The sequence below is a fragment of the Phacochoerus africanus genome, chromosome 16 (genome assembly GCF_016906955.1).
Source record: "Phacochoerus africanus isolate WHEZ1 chromosome 16, ROS_Pafr_v1, whole genome shotgun sequence".
NCBI lineage: Eukaryota > Metazoa > Chordata > Mammalia > Artiodactyla > Suidae > Phacochoerus > Phacochoerus africanus.
The window spans coordinates 54504090-54519830 of NC_062559.1; the positions used below are offsets into that span (position 1 = coordinate 54504090).

General features: G+C 48.2%; 1 protein-coding gene across 1 annotated transcript in view; it reads right to left on the reverse strand.

The window, feature by feature from the left end:
• Window positions 1-2592: 2592 nt before the first annotated feature.
• RALA (RAS like proto-oncogene A) overlaps window positions 2593-15741 on the reverse strand; it is a 66412-nt gene continuing 53263 nt past the window's right edge. Inside the window, exons 4-5 of the mRNA XM_047763075.1 lie at window positions 12787-12961; window positions 2593-4473 (exon numbers count right to left, since the gene is read on the reverse strand). Coding sequence (XP_047619031.1) covers window positions 4351-4473; window positions 12787-12961 — 298 coding nt within the window. The 3' untranslated portion in view covers window positions 2593-4350. The remainder of the gene's footprint in view (window positions 4474-12786; window positions 12962-15741) is intronic.

Consider the following 15741-nt stretch of genomic DNA (forward strand, 5'->3'; position numbering starts at 1 on the left):
AAGCGGTTCTTTCGCGAGCGAGATGGAGAAAGGGGATCCGGAGAGCGTGAGGCCCGGGCTTTGGCTGGTGTCGCTGTGCTGCCATGACGCCCTCCAAGGTGTGTGTTTTCCCAGGCCCTGGCCAACAGCCGCCTCTCTTCCGCGTGTCAGACGCACCCGCTGGCATCCCACTTGTCCACCGCCCGCAGACGCGAGCCGTGTCCAAGCGAGGCCTGGAAGGGGGGTCCGGACGTGTTGCTGGGGAGGGTCCCCCTTCCGAGCGCCTCCTGTGCCCGGGCGCGAGCCCGCCCACCCGCCGTTCGTCGCTCTTTGGCAGGCGTCGTCGGGGAAGGACACATGGGGACGACGCGAATGCTCAGGTGGCTTCTAGGCCAACTTCCAGGTGCCCGGGAAAACGTCGAAATATCTTCCCACCCAGTCTGGCGTCTCTGCAAAGATCCGTCCGCACCAAGCAGCGGCGCCGGCGCTGCTCCGGGCGACCCGCTCCGTCCCTTCCGCGTCGACAGACCTTGACTCCCGCTTGGGGGCCCTTGCGACCGCTCTGCCCTTGGCAGCGTTTTCTCACGGCTCGGAGCGAGCAAGCACCTAAACGCTTCAGCTGTTGGCTTTCCTGGGGGCTTTGGCTAAAGGCGACCTTGTTCCTCCATCAGCTGAACTGTGCACGTCACCAGGGCTCTCACGGCCTCTCCTCAGCGGCTGTGACATGCTCTCCTGCCCGCTCCCTCTCCCCAGAAAGGCTGTCCTTCGAGGACGGAGGCAACACGAGCCCGACGTCCCTCCCCACCCGCTGGGCAGCTGGCGCGAGGGCCTGGGAAATTCTTTTGCAGTTGGAGGAACAGGGGGTGAGAGCTTTGGGGCTGCCAGAGAAGGCGGCCTCTTGACAGATGTTATGGAAAACGCCCTGGAAGACGGACTCTGCCACCGAGCTCTGAAGTTTTCCCTCCGGAGCGTCGTCTTTCTCTTCGCAGCGGGGCCGCAAGCACGGGAGGCCTCTGCGTTCAGGCAACCTCTGCAAGCTCTCCACAGACCGTCGCTGACCAGGTGGCTGCAGCCTTGGGGAAATCTTGGCCTTGGGGAAATCTTGGCCGTTTCCCACCTTGGTGCAGGCCTTCAATAATTAACCCTAGTCTCTGCTCTGCCTCTTCTCTGTGCCGTGATTCAGAGCATGGGCTAGGGAGCCAGACGACTTGGCTTCCAAGCTCAGCTAAATCGTTTTACCAGCTTTGGGGCCCCGGGCAAGTCATTCAACTGCTCCATGCCTCAGTTTCTCCATCTGCAAAATAGGGACTTAAGGGTAGCACCTACCTCATCAGGTTAATACTAAATTACAAAAAATACAGAAGCTTTGCTCATGGCGTGCACAGATGTGTTTGCTATTATGATGACTTTGCAATTACAAGAAATAGGGGATTTAGCCCAGTGTAAGGAGACCCAGACCTAATTTCTCATCTTTTTAAAACTTCCTTTTCTTAGGCATGAAACACTTAGGTACTTTTTCAGTGTGAATTTCTGTACTTGTCCCTAATTCATGTTTGTCCTTCCATCTGTTGTCCCAGCAGTGGCCAGAGTAGGTGGTCCATAAAAACCTGCTGATAATGCACCGTACATCAACTATACTTCAGCTAAAACAAATCAGGAGTTCCCTGGTGGCTCAATGGGCTAAGGACCTGGAGTTGCCACTGCTGTGGCACAGAAGCTGAGTGCTGTGGGCACAGCCTCCACTGCCTCCCACACTTGATTCGCAAAGTGATTTGCTAAAGGAGACTTCTACCTAGATTAGATAAGAGGATTACTTTGAAAACTTTATAGGAAGTTTTGATAAATGCACGACAGTTTTAAGGCAGTTATGTAAGGTTGCCGAATCTTAAGTATTACATCCTTGCCACGGAATTTTGAAAATGACATTCTGATTGAGTTTGAGACCAGAACTTCCTCTAAGTACCTATTCAACATCATGGCCTTGATGGGTGTAAAAATGGGTCCCAGAGTGAAGTTAAAAGTATGCCAAGTCTAACGTAAGTGTGCTCACACTGGCACCGTTTAGGAGTAAAAAATGGAAGTGAATTGGATGTTGAAAGGTTGTGCTCAGCTTTGGGCCGGATTGTTTCTAACCCGGAGGCTGTGAGAGTTAATGGGCCACCGTTTCTCACCAGACAGCAAATGTGAGGCACTGGCCTGAAGCTGGATGAAATGTGGTTGGGGGGGTGTGGGGGGGGTCTTCCTGCTCCAGCTTGGAAATGAACGTGTCTCTGCGGATCATTCTGACTTAGAACAGGGATATAAAGCTGCCACCTACTCACTCTAGAGTGGGCTATTCGAGAAGCAGCATTTGCATTTGTGACTCTCGCGACAGCAAAAGAGTATCTGCTGTGCAACTGTGCACACGGGCGCGTCCATTTCTGAGCCTTGGTTAAACCAGAGCCACAGAGGTCCCTGACAGGAAATCTGGCAGATTTCTTCTCGCACAGAAGCCCCTAAACTGATAGCTCCAAAGATTTCGTTGTCTTAAAATCTCGGGTAAGGATGCCCAGGTCAATAAATCTGAATTTTACGCGTAACGTTGTAAACATCAAGGAACACCACAAACGCTAAAAAAAAAAAAAAAAAAGGAAAGTTTATTGGTCTTTAAATGGCTCAAATTGCAAAGAAATCAATCGGGTAGTGGCATCAGCCTAAGACACATGATGCTTCTTTGTCGTTTGGCTTCATAGCACCTCGGTACCCAGGAGAGGAAAGGCCTCAAAGCAGAGTCACAATGGTAGTGGTTGGGCCCGGCTCAGGGACACGGCGATGCGTTCACACGGAGAGCGCTGTGCCCGCGGGCCGGGCTTCCATGGACGTTTACTTCTGCACACAGCACAGCCTATGGAAACAGGAAGGGAAAGATGCACACCTCGACCCCTGAAGGGCAGACACTCCGCATGACAAGCTGGACGCAGCATCTAAGGAGTTCGGGTCCTAAAGAGCCTAGTTGAGCTTCACATATGCACATCTGCTACCTGGAAGGCCAAGCACGTCTTTGACTTGTTGAAATTAGGACGGAGCCAAAAGAAACACTTTGGGATGAAACCAGGACAGCTCACTCGACAGAGAGGAATCTGACAGGGGCGTGTTTCCCCCTGGATTAGGTTCTCGAGCGGCGCAGCGCACGGCCTGGGCCTACCGTCTGGGGCACACGCGCCGTCTGCGCTGTGCTTGGCTTTGGTGGTCTGAGGACAGCTTGGGGGGCGCAGCTGTGGTCCTCATTACAACCACAGACCACAGGGACGCCCGGCACCTCGCGTGCAGCCAAACTGCAGCCCCAGGAGCACAAGCGGAGCCGTTCACGGGCGGCAGCACCACGGTTCCCGAAGGTTTTGGCTTCTCTGCGCCCGGCTCCCGGGCGTCAGAAACGTCCCACACACTGGCCACTTGCCGAAAGGGATCTGCAGGGTCCAGCATCTTGGAGAAAGAGGGTTGGTTCACTGAAACTAGTACGGAATCTTACAAGCAAATGCTGGCCCTTCCTTTTCAACTCCATTAGGGTTAATTAAAAGCGAGCAAGGCGCTCTGGAACCTTCCTTTCGAGAACCAGAGTATGGCACACAGTTTCAATTTGGACAGACTCCTAGCAGTTGTTTCTCGAGAGTCTTCTATACAAAAGTTGTTCTCCACTCTGGGTGGACCTCTAGTCCCTCTCCTGGACACCTGGGCAGCGGGGCCAGGCTCAGGGAGGACACACCCAGAACGACGAGCGGGTATGTTCGGTTTCTAAATTAAGGCATAGAAAACATTTCCATGTACAAGTTGCCACCACTTTTCTAAGTTAATCACCAGGTAATGGAAGCTCACAGATGAATGACTCGCGATTTAACGGTATGCAACAATCATGCCAGAAACGGCGTCTCTGTATTTCGCATAACAATGGTTAAAAAGTGGTACAGTTTAACAATCATATTCACAACTGTCATTTTTCAAGGCAGTAGAAGACCAAGACAGTTTAAAAGGATATAAAATCTAAGCTTTATAACAAACCAGAGGACGCGGCCTTTCCTCCCACTGCCCACCCCGATCTCATCTGAGTAAGTTCAAGAAAGATTGCCGGCAAAACACAAGCTCCCACGCTACATTCAGACCGTGATACATGTAGGCGATTATGAAATAAGTTGAATTTTGCTTCTTGGTGAAGCCACATTAATTTCTTTTTTAAATGAATTTGACTTTCAGTGCAGTTCCAATTCATGCTTTTAGAGATACATAACAATTTCCAAAATGTTAAAGTAATTTCAGTCAATTGAGCCTTCAATGGCAAAGCTTATAAATTATATTTATTAGTATATGGTCAAGATAAGAAAGGAGTTTGGGCTTTGATTATAAAATGCAGCATCTTTCTCTGATTCTCTTGGCTAAACTTTTCCTCTTCTTTTTTCCATTCTTTTCTTTGCTGTCTTCCATCTTTCGGGCTCGAATTTCCCTCATTAAATCAAAAAACACCTAGAAAGAAGAGAAGAGGTTAAATTAAGTAAGTAAGAGGTGCCTGGTGCTTCTCCGAATGACAACAGTAAACCTGGGGATATCATATGACTGTTTAAGAGCGCTTGTTGGGGGAGTGCAGGGAGAGGGGAGCACACAACTGAAGCCTGCTTCTCCAAGTATACTGACGAAATGGGAAGAGGATTTTCCGAATTTTTGGCAAAATGTGTTTATCTAATATAATCTAATCTCTCCATCTGAATTTCCAAGATAAAAATGAAAAGGAAAAAAAAAAAACCACACAAGTGATGATAGCTCCAAAACTAAAACTTGATGGATTACATCTGAGTAAATTTCTTTTTTTTTTTTTTTTTGTCTTTTTGCTATTTCTTGGGCCGCTCCCAGGCATATGGAGATTCCCAGGCTAGGAGTCCAATCGGAGCTGTAGCCACCGGCCTACACCACAGCCACAGCAACTCGGGATCTGAGCCGCGTCTGCAACCTACACCACAGCTCACGGCAATGCCGGATCATTAACCCATTGAGCAAGGGCAGGGATCAAACCCACAACCTCATGGTTCCTAGTCGGATTCGTTAACCACTGCGCCACGACGGGAACTCCACATCTGAGTAAATTTCTAATTAGCAAATATAACTTTATCAACTAATTAATTCGTATTTAACACAATTACACTGAATAACCTGTTTTCCTTCAGCTCCATTTTAAAGAACAGACTGCTTCCTTTATGTTTTGATGCCAGGCACTAGGGCTTATGGGACTATACTTGAAGACTTATCAATTCTTGTTTGATGTCTAGAACTTGGCAAATATGGGGGATATTAGCATAATTAAAAAATTACTGGTATAACAATTCAAAAGTTAAATATCAATAACTAATGTTTGGGGGCACACACCAAGAAGGGCCTGGAAGGATATGGACTCACTGTACACGAATAGTTAGAAGTGTGTGAAAAACTTTTTATGGGTGACACTTTTGCATTCTGGATTTTTAAAAAAAATTCAGTTATTCTAGAATAAAAAAACTTGATAAGATTAAAAACAAACAAGAAATATAAAAGAGATAATGTTCTAAATACCACAGCCAAAGCCATCCTGAGAAAGAAAAACGGACCTGGAGGAGTCAGGACCCCTGACTTCAGACTATACTACAAAGCTAGAATCATCAAAACAGTTTGGTACTGGCACGAAAACAGCGCTGTAGATCAATGGAACAGGACAGAACGCCCAGAAATAAAGGTGCACACTTAGGATCAATTAATCTAAGACTAAGAAGGCAAGAGCGCACAATGGAGAAAAGACAGTCTCTTCAAGAAGTGGTACTGGGAAAACTGGAGAGCTACATGTAGAATAAGATCGGAACATTCTCTACCACCATCTACAAAAGGAAACTCAAAATGGAGGAAAGACCTAAAGCTCAGACCAGATTCTATAAAACTCTTAGAGGGAAATATTCTGACATACGCTGCAGTCACATCTTTTTGGATCCACCTCCTCCTAAGGAAAATGAGAACAAAAGTAAACAAATGGGACCCAATTTAACTTAAAAGCTTTGGTAACAGCAAAGGAAACCATAAATAAAACCAAAGCTAACCCACAGGATGGGAACATATATTTGCAAAGTGGACCAATAAGGGATTAGACAGAGAAACAGCTCGGGCAGCTCAGTATCAGAAAAATAAACAGCCCAATAAAAAAACGGGCAGATCTAAATGGACATATCTCCAGACAGATGGCCAAAAGTTATATTAAAAGATGCTCAGCACCGCTAAGGATTAAAGAGATGCAAATCAAAACTACAGTGAGGTACCACCTCACGCTTGCTATACGAATGGCCATCTCCGAAGAGTTAGAGTAAACGCCGGAGAGGGTGTGGAGAAAAGAACCTTCCTACACTGTTGGTGGGGGTATAAACTGGTACAACCACCATGAAGAACAGTAGGGAGGTTCCTTAAAAAATTCAAAATAGGAGTTCCCGTCGTGGCTCAGTGGTTAGCGAATCCAGCTGGGACCCATGAGGTTGCAGGTTCAATCCCTGGCCTTGCTCAGTGGGTTAAGGATCCGGTATTGCCATGAGCTGTGGTGAAGGTCGCAGAGGCGGCTTGGATGTGGCATTTCTGTGGCTGTGGTGCAGGTCAGTGGCAACAGCTCCGATTAGACCCCTAGCCTGGGAACTTCCATGCGCCACAGGTGCGGCCCTAAAAAAGACAAAAAATTAAAAACTACATAACACTAGATAATCAACAAGAACCTGTCTACTCAATATTCTGCAATAACCCTACGTGGGGAAGAATCTGAAACACAATGGATGTGTGTATGTAAAACAGAACCACCTTGCTGTGCACCTGGACTACAAACTGTAAACCAGCTATATTCCAACATAAGACACACACCCTACAAGTGCATGTCAGGCGAGACTGCTGCGCCTTTTCAAATGCGTCCAGAGCTCTCTCACGGAAACTTTTTTTTTTTTTTTGCTTTTTAGGGCTGCCCCTCTGGCATAAGGAAGTTCCCAGGCCAGGGTCAAACTGGAGCTGCAGCTGCCGGCCTACCGCACAGCCATGTGGGATCCAAGCCACGTCTGTGATCTACACCATAGCTCATGGCCATGCTGGACCCTAACCTACTGAGCGAGGCCAGGAACCGAGCCTGCATCCTCATGGATATTAGTTGGGTTCGTAACCCACTGAGCCACAACAGGAACTCCCTCTAATGGAAACTTTAATTGAAAAGCCAGGCGCCAAACAGTATATGTTTGGGTTCAGAACCGAACTTACATGTATTTGCCTGCGTTTTCAGAAAGGATCAATGAAATGATAAACCAAACACTAGCAATTTTCTTTTCAGGAGAAAAGGAACAGAATAAAAATAATGGGGCATCTCTGAATATACTTCGTTATATAATTTCTAGTTTGGAAAATTTAATGTTTTACATATTCGAAAATGAAGTTGAAAACACAAAAGCAACTGCTAAAACTGAAAATCAAACTAAAATGAAGACTATATGTCGAGATGGTGACATAATCATCCAGAGGAAAGAATTATTTCAAAAGACATACTGAAATATTCCTCTCAGAACAACAGATGCTCAGAATAAAAATAAAAACAAAACCTCAACTTCAACAAAAAACAACTCTTTACTCTGCAGTTCAGTCATTAGTGGTAATAGTGGTATACTGCTCTTTTAGAATATGTATGTATATAAATATGCATTGGAACATGACAAGTAATTATGTCACACTAGTTTAGAACCCAAAACTTTCAGTGTAAGAGAAAAGAGATAAAAACAAATCCAGGAGGTAAATATCCTGAGCGCTAAAACTGGATTGGCAAGAGCAGTACAACCTCATGTTTTCACTTTTAATAACTGATATGTTGAAGTTCCCATCGTGGCGCAGTGGAAACGAATTTGACTAATATCCATGAGGATGCGGGTTTGATCCCTGGCCTTGCTCAGTGGGTCAGGGATCCAGCGTTGCTGTGAGCTGTGGTACAGACTGCAGACTCTGCTCAGGCCCTGCGGTGCTGTGGCTGTGGTGTAGGCCGGCAGCTACAGCTCCAATTGGACTCCTACCCTGGGAACTTCTACATGCTGCCAAGTGTGGCCCTAAAAAGCAAAAAAAGCAACCAAAAAAAAAAGAAAAAAATCCACATGTTTTTTAGCACTATTCACTGAAAGGCCAGGAAGCCACGAAACCCAACAACAACAAGCAGACTGGCCCCCAGGTTGTGGCTGCTAAATACAGTTGCTCCCACTGAGACTATGGTTGCTTTCAGCTGGATGGCTGATTCCTGAGCTGGAGTGAGAACAGAATGGAAGTCAGAAAGCCGGGACGAACAGACTAACGGGCTGAAGTCAAATGGACACAGGACCAACACAAAAGGACACAAACAGTCAGAGAAGGGAAAACGGAGGAGTTGCTGCTTTGGCGCAGTGGTTTAATGATCTGGTTTGTCTTCGTGGAGCTTGGATCCTTGTCGTGGCACAGTGGGTTAAAGGATCCGGCGTTGCCTTAGCAACAGCCCAGGTGGCAGGTGTGGCTCAGACTCGATCCTGGCTGACATAAGCCCCTGAGTTCTTCCCTGTTTGCTGCTGCTCCACTTCCCAGAGCCGGGGGACTTGGGGATATACCCTATCTGCCCGGCTGGGCGGGACCCTCCAAACTGACTACCTGTGATTAGCAGAGTCCTCCCGGCACTGCTTTCTGATGTGGATGCATCACAACGAATCGGATATGAGAAGATCTGTGTTCTGATTTTAGATACGTCTCTGCAGTAAACTTCAAAGGAATCCCTATTAGAACCCGCCAAAGGGCACCCTAACTAGCAAACCCGGCGGGAAACATTTTAAGTCTCCATCAGCCAACGTGGCCAATTACAGCTAAAGGAGGTCCTGTTTCAAGTGCCCAGTGGGAGGAAATGAGCAAAACAAAGAACCGGTTCTGATGAACTCAGGCGATGACTCCCGAAGCACGGGGCTCCTTCCGACCTCTGCTAACACGCTTTCAAACTCTTCTCGCCTTCATTCCCTCCCTCTTTTCTTCTCGTTCCCTTTTCTTTCTTTTTTCCCCCGTTGTAGGGCAGCTCCATGTGTAAAAATTTGAGTCTTCTAAATTCCAGACTAGAGATCACAGGAAACCCCTCTTCTCACATAAATCAAAGTCAAAACTAGTTAAACACACACAGGCTCAAAATGCTTAGCCCAGAATAGAGCTGGAAAAACACATGTAAACGTTATCAGAAATGACCAAACTCTCTCTTTAAGCATCATGGGCTGTTAGCTTTAATTTTAAACCTTTGCCTTCACCAGTTTCCTTATTTTCAGTACATAGCGGCCCCTAGGTTACCACACAGATACAAAGGAATTAAGGATCTACTGTGAGCGCCAACACAGAAAGAAAGTAACAAGTACAGGTAGGTGTTTTTTTAAATTTAGGCTTGGAAGGCATGGTGTGGATGAGGAGACAATATTCGCAACAGATAGAAGGGGGCTTATGAGTAAGAAAGACGCCCCTGCCCCATCTGATCAAGGGGCGGAAGAAAGCAACTGGGTAGCAGATGAGGCGCCACAGGTATTCCAACCCTTGGTTTCCGGGAAACGGTGAGGAGGTCACACCCGCCCTGTGACTTGGAGCCAGGAATGTCCTTTCTCCGCAGCTCAGTTTCTCATCTGCAAAGGCAGCGTTGGGGGAAGACCTACGCCCCCCAGGCTTAAAGACCAAGCAGCGAGCGCTCACACGTGCCTGGAACCACGGGATACACCACCTCCTCGGGAAGAACAAAGCTAACCGAAGCGCGACCTAATTTCCGGAAGTGAAAGAGCTGCTGCAAGTTACTCTTCCCGAGCCACGGGGGTTCCTGACCTGGCAGCCACTCTTCAGGATGCAGCAGTGAAAATGCATCTACCTGGGACTTAGGTCTCTGGTCAGATTCTTACCTACAGTCCTGATATATACACACATGTGTGCTTAGGGGTCTGCGTGTGAGTGTGTGTTTCAAACACAGGTGGCAACCAATGACAGACCAAGTACAAATACACTGTTTGTACTTTGCTTTTTTTCCCCATTTGCCAAAACAATGGAGAGAAATTAAGCAGGTAGGGGTCAACAAGGAGAGTAGGATTTATTACATCAAGAGAGCCGCTTGTGGAGTTCCCACTGTGGCGGAAACAAATCTGACTGGCATCCATGAGGTTGTGGTTCAATCCCTGGCCTTGTTCAGTGGGTTAAGGATCGGGCGTGGCTGTGGCTGTGGTGTAGGCCGGCAGCTGCAGCTCCGATTCAACCCCTAGCCTGGGAACCTCCGTGTGCCGAGGGTGCGGCCCTCAAAAGAGTAACTCACTAACTAAATAAAAAGAGAGGCACTTTTATGTTGAAGAAAGAATTTTAGAAATGGACTGGTTTTTCAAATGTGCCAAGTACACTGTTCTGAACTGTGCTTTGTCATGTACAATGTTGACGAGCATTCCCCACAAAGACATTTAGCTCTCTCTTCATTTCTTTCTTTCTTTCTTTTTTTTTTGCTTTTTTGGGGGTGTACTCTCAGCATATGGAGGTTCCCAGGCTGGGGTTGAATCAGAGCTGTAGCTGCTGGCCACAGCCACACAGGATCCAAGCCACGGTTTGCAACCTACACCACAGCTCATGGCAACAGCCGGATTGAGCAAAGCCAGGGATCGAACCTGCGTCCTCATGGATGCTCGTCAGATTTGCAATGGTTGAGCCACGATGGGAACTCCTCTTCACTTCTTGTTGATGACTGCATCGTGTTCCACTGTATGCACACACCAGAATTTAAAGCAGTTGCTGGACACCTGGATGTTTCCAGTCTTTACCACTAGACATTCACTGACGTGTCGATGTATTATTTTATCTCTGTTACATTCTTCGAATTTGAATTGTTGCAGCCATGACTTTGATAGATAATTGCCAAATTGCCCTTCCATGAACATATGAAGTTTCCTTTTTTTCTCATACTCCTGTCAACAGTATTATCATCAACACCGTAATACAGCTTTTTTATCTGTCACACTGGGAAAAAAGGATCATTGTATTTTCAAATTGCACTTCCCTTTTTTTAAGTGAGACTAAACCTCTTTTCAAGTTTGAAAGGGGTTTGCATTTCTTTTTTTTTTTTCTTTTTTCTTTTTAGGGCCGCACCTGTGGCATATGGACACTCCCCAGGTTAGGGGTCAAACGGGAGCTGCAGCTGCTGGCCTACACCAAGGCTACAACAACGCCAGATCTGAGTCAGGTCTGTGACCTACCCTGCAGCTCACAGCAACGCTGGATCCTTTAACCCACTGAGTGAGGCCAAGGATCAAACCCACGTCGTCATGGATACTAGTCAGGTTCTTAACCCGGTGAGCCACAATGGGAACTCCTACATTTCTGTGACCATTTTTTTCTGACCATTTCTCCACGGGGTTGCTGGTCTTTTTCCTACTGTCCTGGGGCAGCTCTGATAATGCACACGACCGTCCCTGCCCAGGGCCTCTGAAGACAGCAGGTGACACCACAGGACGGCTCCGAGCCTCGGGACTTGGACTGTTACTGTTTTTGCCTCTGTTCTACGACCCACTCAAGACACGGACGAGGAGGAAACAAAGCACGTACATGCGGTGATGATGTTCAGTGTTGCCTTTCAAACCCCCAAACACGCTGAACCTTCAAGTACGTTTCACTATCGCTTTAAAGACATGTGCCCTAACTTTAGAGGAAACGGGTACAGGGAGCAGAAACGCCGCAGTGCTCATTTTGTACAGAGATCTTGAGCCTATAGGAATCTGACCATGTGACTAAAAAATCAATCCGCTTAAGACAGTAATGACACTGTCTTACGACTTCCATTAAATGAACAGAATGAATTGCTGATTTTTTCAAACATGACTTTTGGACCAGGTTATTACACATCTGCGGGCAGGGCAGACGGGCTCACTAACACCTGCAGCCTCCTGCATGGTGTCCCTCTCAGGACGGTCCACAGTCCCCGCCCTGCAAACCCAGGAGCTCACGCTACAAGCCAATTCTCGAGTCTCACCTCGACCAAACGGATCCACCTCTCCAGGGAAGCCCCAGGAATCGTGTTTATCAGGCTTTACAGGCAATTCTTCTGCACATGAGTTTGTGAAAGGCACTCACTCAGGAGAGCCTAGAGACCTGGGGCTGCAAAGGGCTCCCCCCGACTGCCGGAGGGCCCTCAGAACCTGTGCTGCCCTCGCCCAGGGCAGGCCGCCTGAGTGCTGCTGACAGCAGGTCCAAGGCCCTGGGGAGGCTCCCGGGAGTGAGGTAAGGGTGTCCCTCTCCGGGTCTGCAGGAAGGGCCCATCTGAACAAAGCGGGACGATGAAAGGGCAGAGGGCCGAGGAGTTCCCTTTCCCGGGGGTGGGGGAACAGGGGCTGGGGTGGGAGTGCTGTGGGGGTGACAGAGATGACAAACTCCTCTCCCCTGGGGCTCCTGCATCTTGGGAGGATGTCAGTGGGGCCGGGAAGGCTTCGGCTCAGGGGACTTAACAAATGCCTTCCAGATTCTCCAGCCAACCAGAATACGGGGGAAAAAAAGGCAGGGCTTCAGGTCAGGCCTCGTAGTGAAGCCAGTCTCGCTGCAGTGTCTCTGGTTTTAATGCCTCTTGGGAAACTACGGACAAGGGTAGGTAAGAAATCCTACCACGCTGTCCTGGAGCACTCGGGGCTGATGAAAACCAACGTGGGTTACCTCTCTACTGGAAAGTCTCACAGAACCTCCAAACAAGAGGGGGCAGCGTTAGTGCAAACCAACTGTTTTTGACACAACGCAGTGGCGAGGAGGGCCGCCTACCTTGTCGACATTGGCTCGCGTTTTAGCGGATGTTTCCACGTAGTTAACGTTCCACTGATCCGCTCTGGTTTTGGCCTCTTCTACAGAAACCTGCCTTTTATCTTCTAAATCTGATTTGTTTCCAACCAGCAGAAATGGAACATTCTCATCTTCTTTTACTCTTAAAATCTGCTCCCTGGAAGTAAAAAAAAAAGAAAAAAAATTGGCAAGAAATATGAACGCCATCTCTACATGTTCAAATGGCACAGCAACCGCTGACCTGTACCAGGAGCACTGAGTTGTTCCTGTCCAAGAACAGTCGGCTCACGTAGCACCTGGGAGGAAGGAAGCACGTCTTCCTCCTTCCACCACTGGCCACTCGAGCAGCACACTCACTGCACCGAAGAGGGAAAACTCACCCCCAGGAAGAGTATGGACCCGGCCGTGGAGCTAAGAAACCAAAGTACCGGATGCAACTGCCTCCGAAACGCCTTTTTAGAAACGAACTGCTCGTATCAGAGTTTTTAGACTCACAGGCAGCGGTGAGGAGTGTACAGCCTGTTCCCACACACTCGGCGGCCAGTCCCTACTCTGAGCCCTGGAGCCACTCATCACTGTCTACGAACCAGTAAACCACGACGATGACCCGCGACTCCACGACATGACTTAGACGGCTGTGAGCTGTGAATCACACCTGATGAGCCAACACGGGTACAAGGAAGCCCCAGCTACCCCGATGCTACTGTGCTGCACAGATACCATGTTTTTCACAGGCTAAAGATCTGCAGTCGCCCTGCGTCAAGCACGTCTACTGGTGTCATTTTCCAAAAGCATCTGTCCACCTTGTGTCTGCGTCACATTTTGGTGATTGGCACAGCACACCAAACCTTCCCACCATTGTCCCATCTGTCACGGTGATCTGTGGCCAATGACCTTTGATGGGACAGCTGTAATAGTTCGGGCATTTTTGCTTAATGTGACGCTCCCGTTATTTTGATTTTTTTTGTCTGTTTAGGGCCTTACCCGCGGCATATGGAGGTTCCCAGGCTAGGGGCTGGCTTGGAGCTGTAGCTGCTGGTTACACCACAGCCACAGCAACATGGGATCTGAGCCGTGTCTGCGACCTACACCACAGCTCATGGCGACGTGTTTTGGAGGCTATTACAGAATTTTAGAATGGGAAGAAGGGCAAAGCACCTTTACAAACTGGTGCAACCTCTTCATTTTTATCCTAAGGAAAGTGAGAGCCAACAACGATAAGAGGGTTTCTAACATTTCTATCAAACATTTACTAAGCACGACAAATTACATGCTAGCGCCTGGGCCAAAGGTGGGTGCTGGGGACACTGCAGTGGGTAAGAAACGGGCTTTACTCCCAAGAGTTTTTAGCTCCTCAGGAAAAACCCACATAAATGAATCTCAGTATAGCGTGTGGTGAGTGAGCTACTGGAGTTGTGGCGAGTGTGTAGCACACACCCCGACAGGAAAACACGGGGTTCCGCCCTGGTGATGGGAGGCCAGGAAGGCCAAGGACAGAGGAGCTGACACGCTACTCGCTGCAGGTGAGACACGGGGACTGCCCCTGGAACCATTCCGACAATCTCCAAAGTGGCTTTCCCAGGGCTGGGCGGTTACTCAGATCATGTTTTCTTTAAGGAAAAGCCAACATATTGGAGGTACAACAGAAGGGTGACGAATGATTCACTGATTTTCCATAACAGCAACAGCCTGAGATTCCTTCTCTTGGCATAAAAATATTTCCTTCCTTTGAGATTCCACTTTGGCTTTGGTGACAAAATTTATTCCATTACTTAGGCCAGAACCTGCTACATAATAAGCACTCTGATTTTGTTTGTTTGTTTGTTGTCTTTTTAGGGCCGCACCCTCAGCATATGGAAGTTCCCAGGCTGGGGATGGAATTGGAGCTGCAGCTGCCGGCCTACAGGACAACCGCAGCAATATGGGATCCGAGCCACCTATACCACAGCTCACAGCAATGCTGGACCCTTAACGCACTGAGTGAGGCCAGGGATCTAACCTGCGCCCTCATGGATGCTGGTCAGATTCACTTCCGCCGAGCCATGATGGGAACTCCTACAAATAATTGTTCAAGTTTCTCAGCAGAGCCTCCTTGCATCTCTCACAAGGGTCCCATCTTAATAAATCTATTTCTTGCCTATCAAAATAAAGTTTCTCACTGACTTTTTTTTGTTTTGTTTTTTTACAAAGAAGGTTCTCTCAGAATCTTTTATGGTCTCGAGACTTTCATTTATACATAAAAAGGAATGCTTTGGGAGTTCCTGTGGTGGCTCAGCAGAAACGAATCTGACTGGTATCTAGAGGATACAGGTTTGATCCCTGGCCTCGCTCAAGAGGTTAAGGATCTGGAGTTGCCATTGAGCTGTGGTGTAGGTTGCAGATGTGGCTTGGATCTGGCATTGCTGTGGCTGTGGTGTAGGCCAGCAGGTGTAGCTCCTATTCAAGGTCTAGCCGGGGAACCTCCATATGCCATTGGTGCAGACCTAAAAAGCCAAAAAAAAAAAAAAAAGGCGTTGGTTAAGCCCACGTTCAATTTCTTGTTTGAGCACAGGAATGACCTTGCCCGGCTGTGGAAGCCTCCTTAGCCTTCAGGGCTCGCTCGCTCTGTCTTTCTGGAGGCGCGCACGTGCGCACAGGCCTCTCCCCATTCTCTCCTGTCCTCGGGATCCCGCTGGCGGTCCCTGCCCACGTCTCCTGCTCGGTCACCCGCTTGCTCGGGGTCCTGGCTTATTGCAGGAGGCTGTGTGCATCTCGAAAGCAGAGGACGTCAGAACACATACACGTGCGAGGAGGTACAGTCTTGGCGAGGCCACAAAGGACTAAAGGACGCTGTATTTCTCTGATGTTCAGAGCGAACCCCTCTCCCCCCAAAAGGACAGATCTGGACTAATAAGCCAACCGTGCATGAGAAAGAACAGCCACAGCGTAACGAAGCCC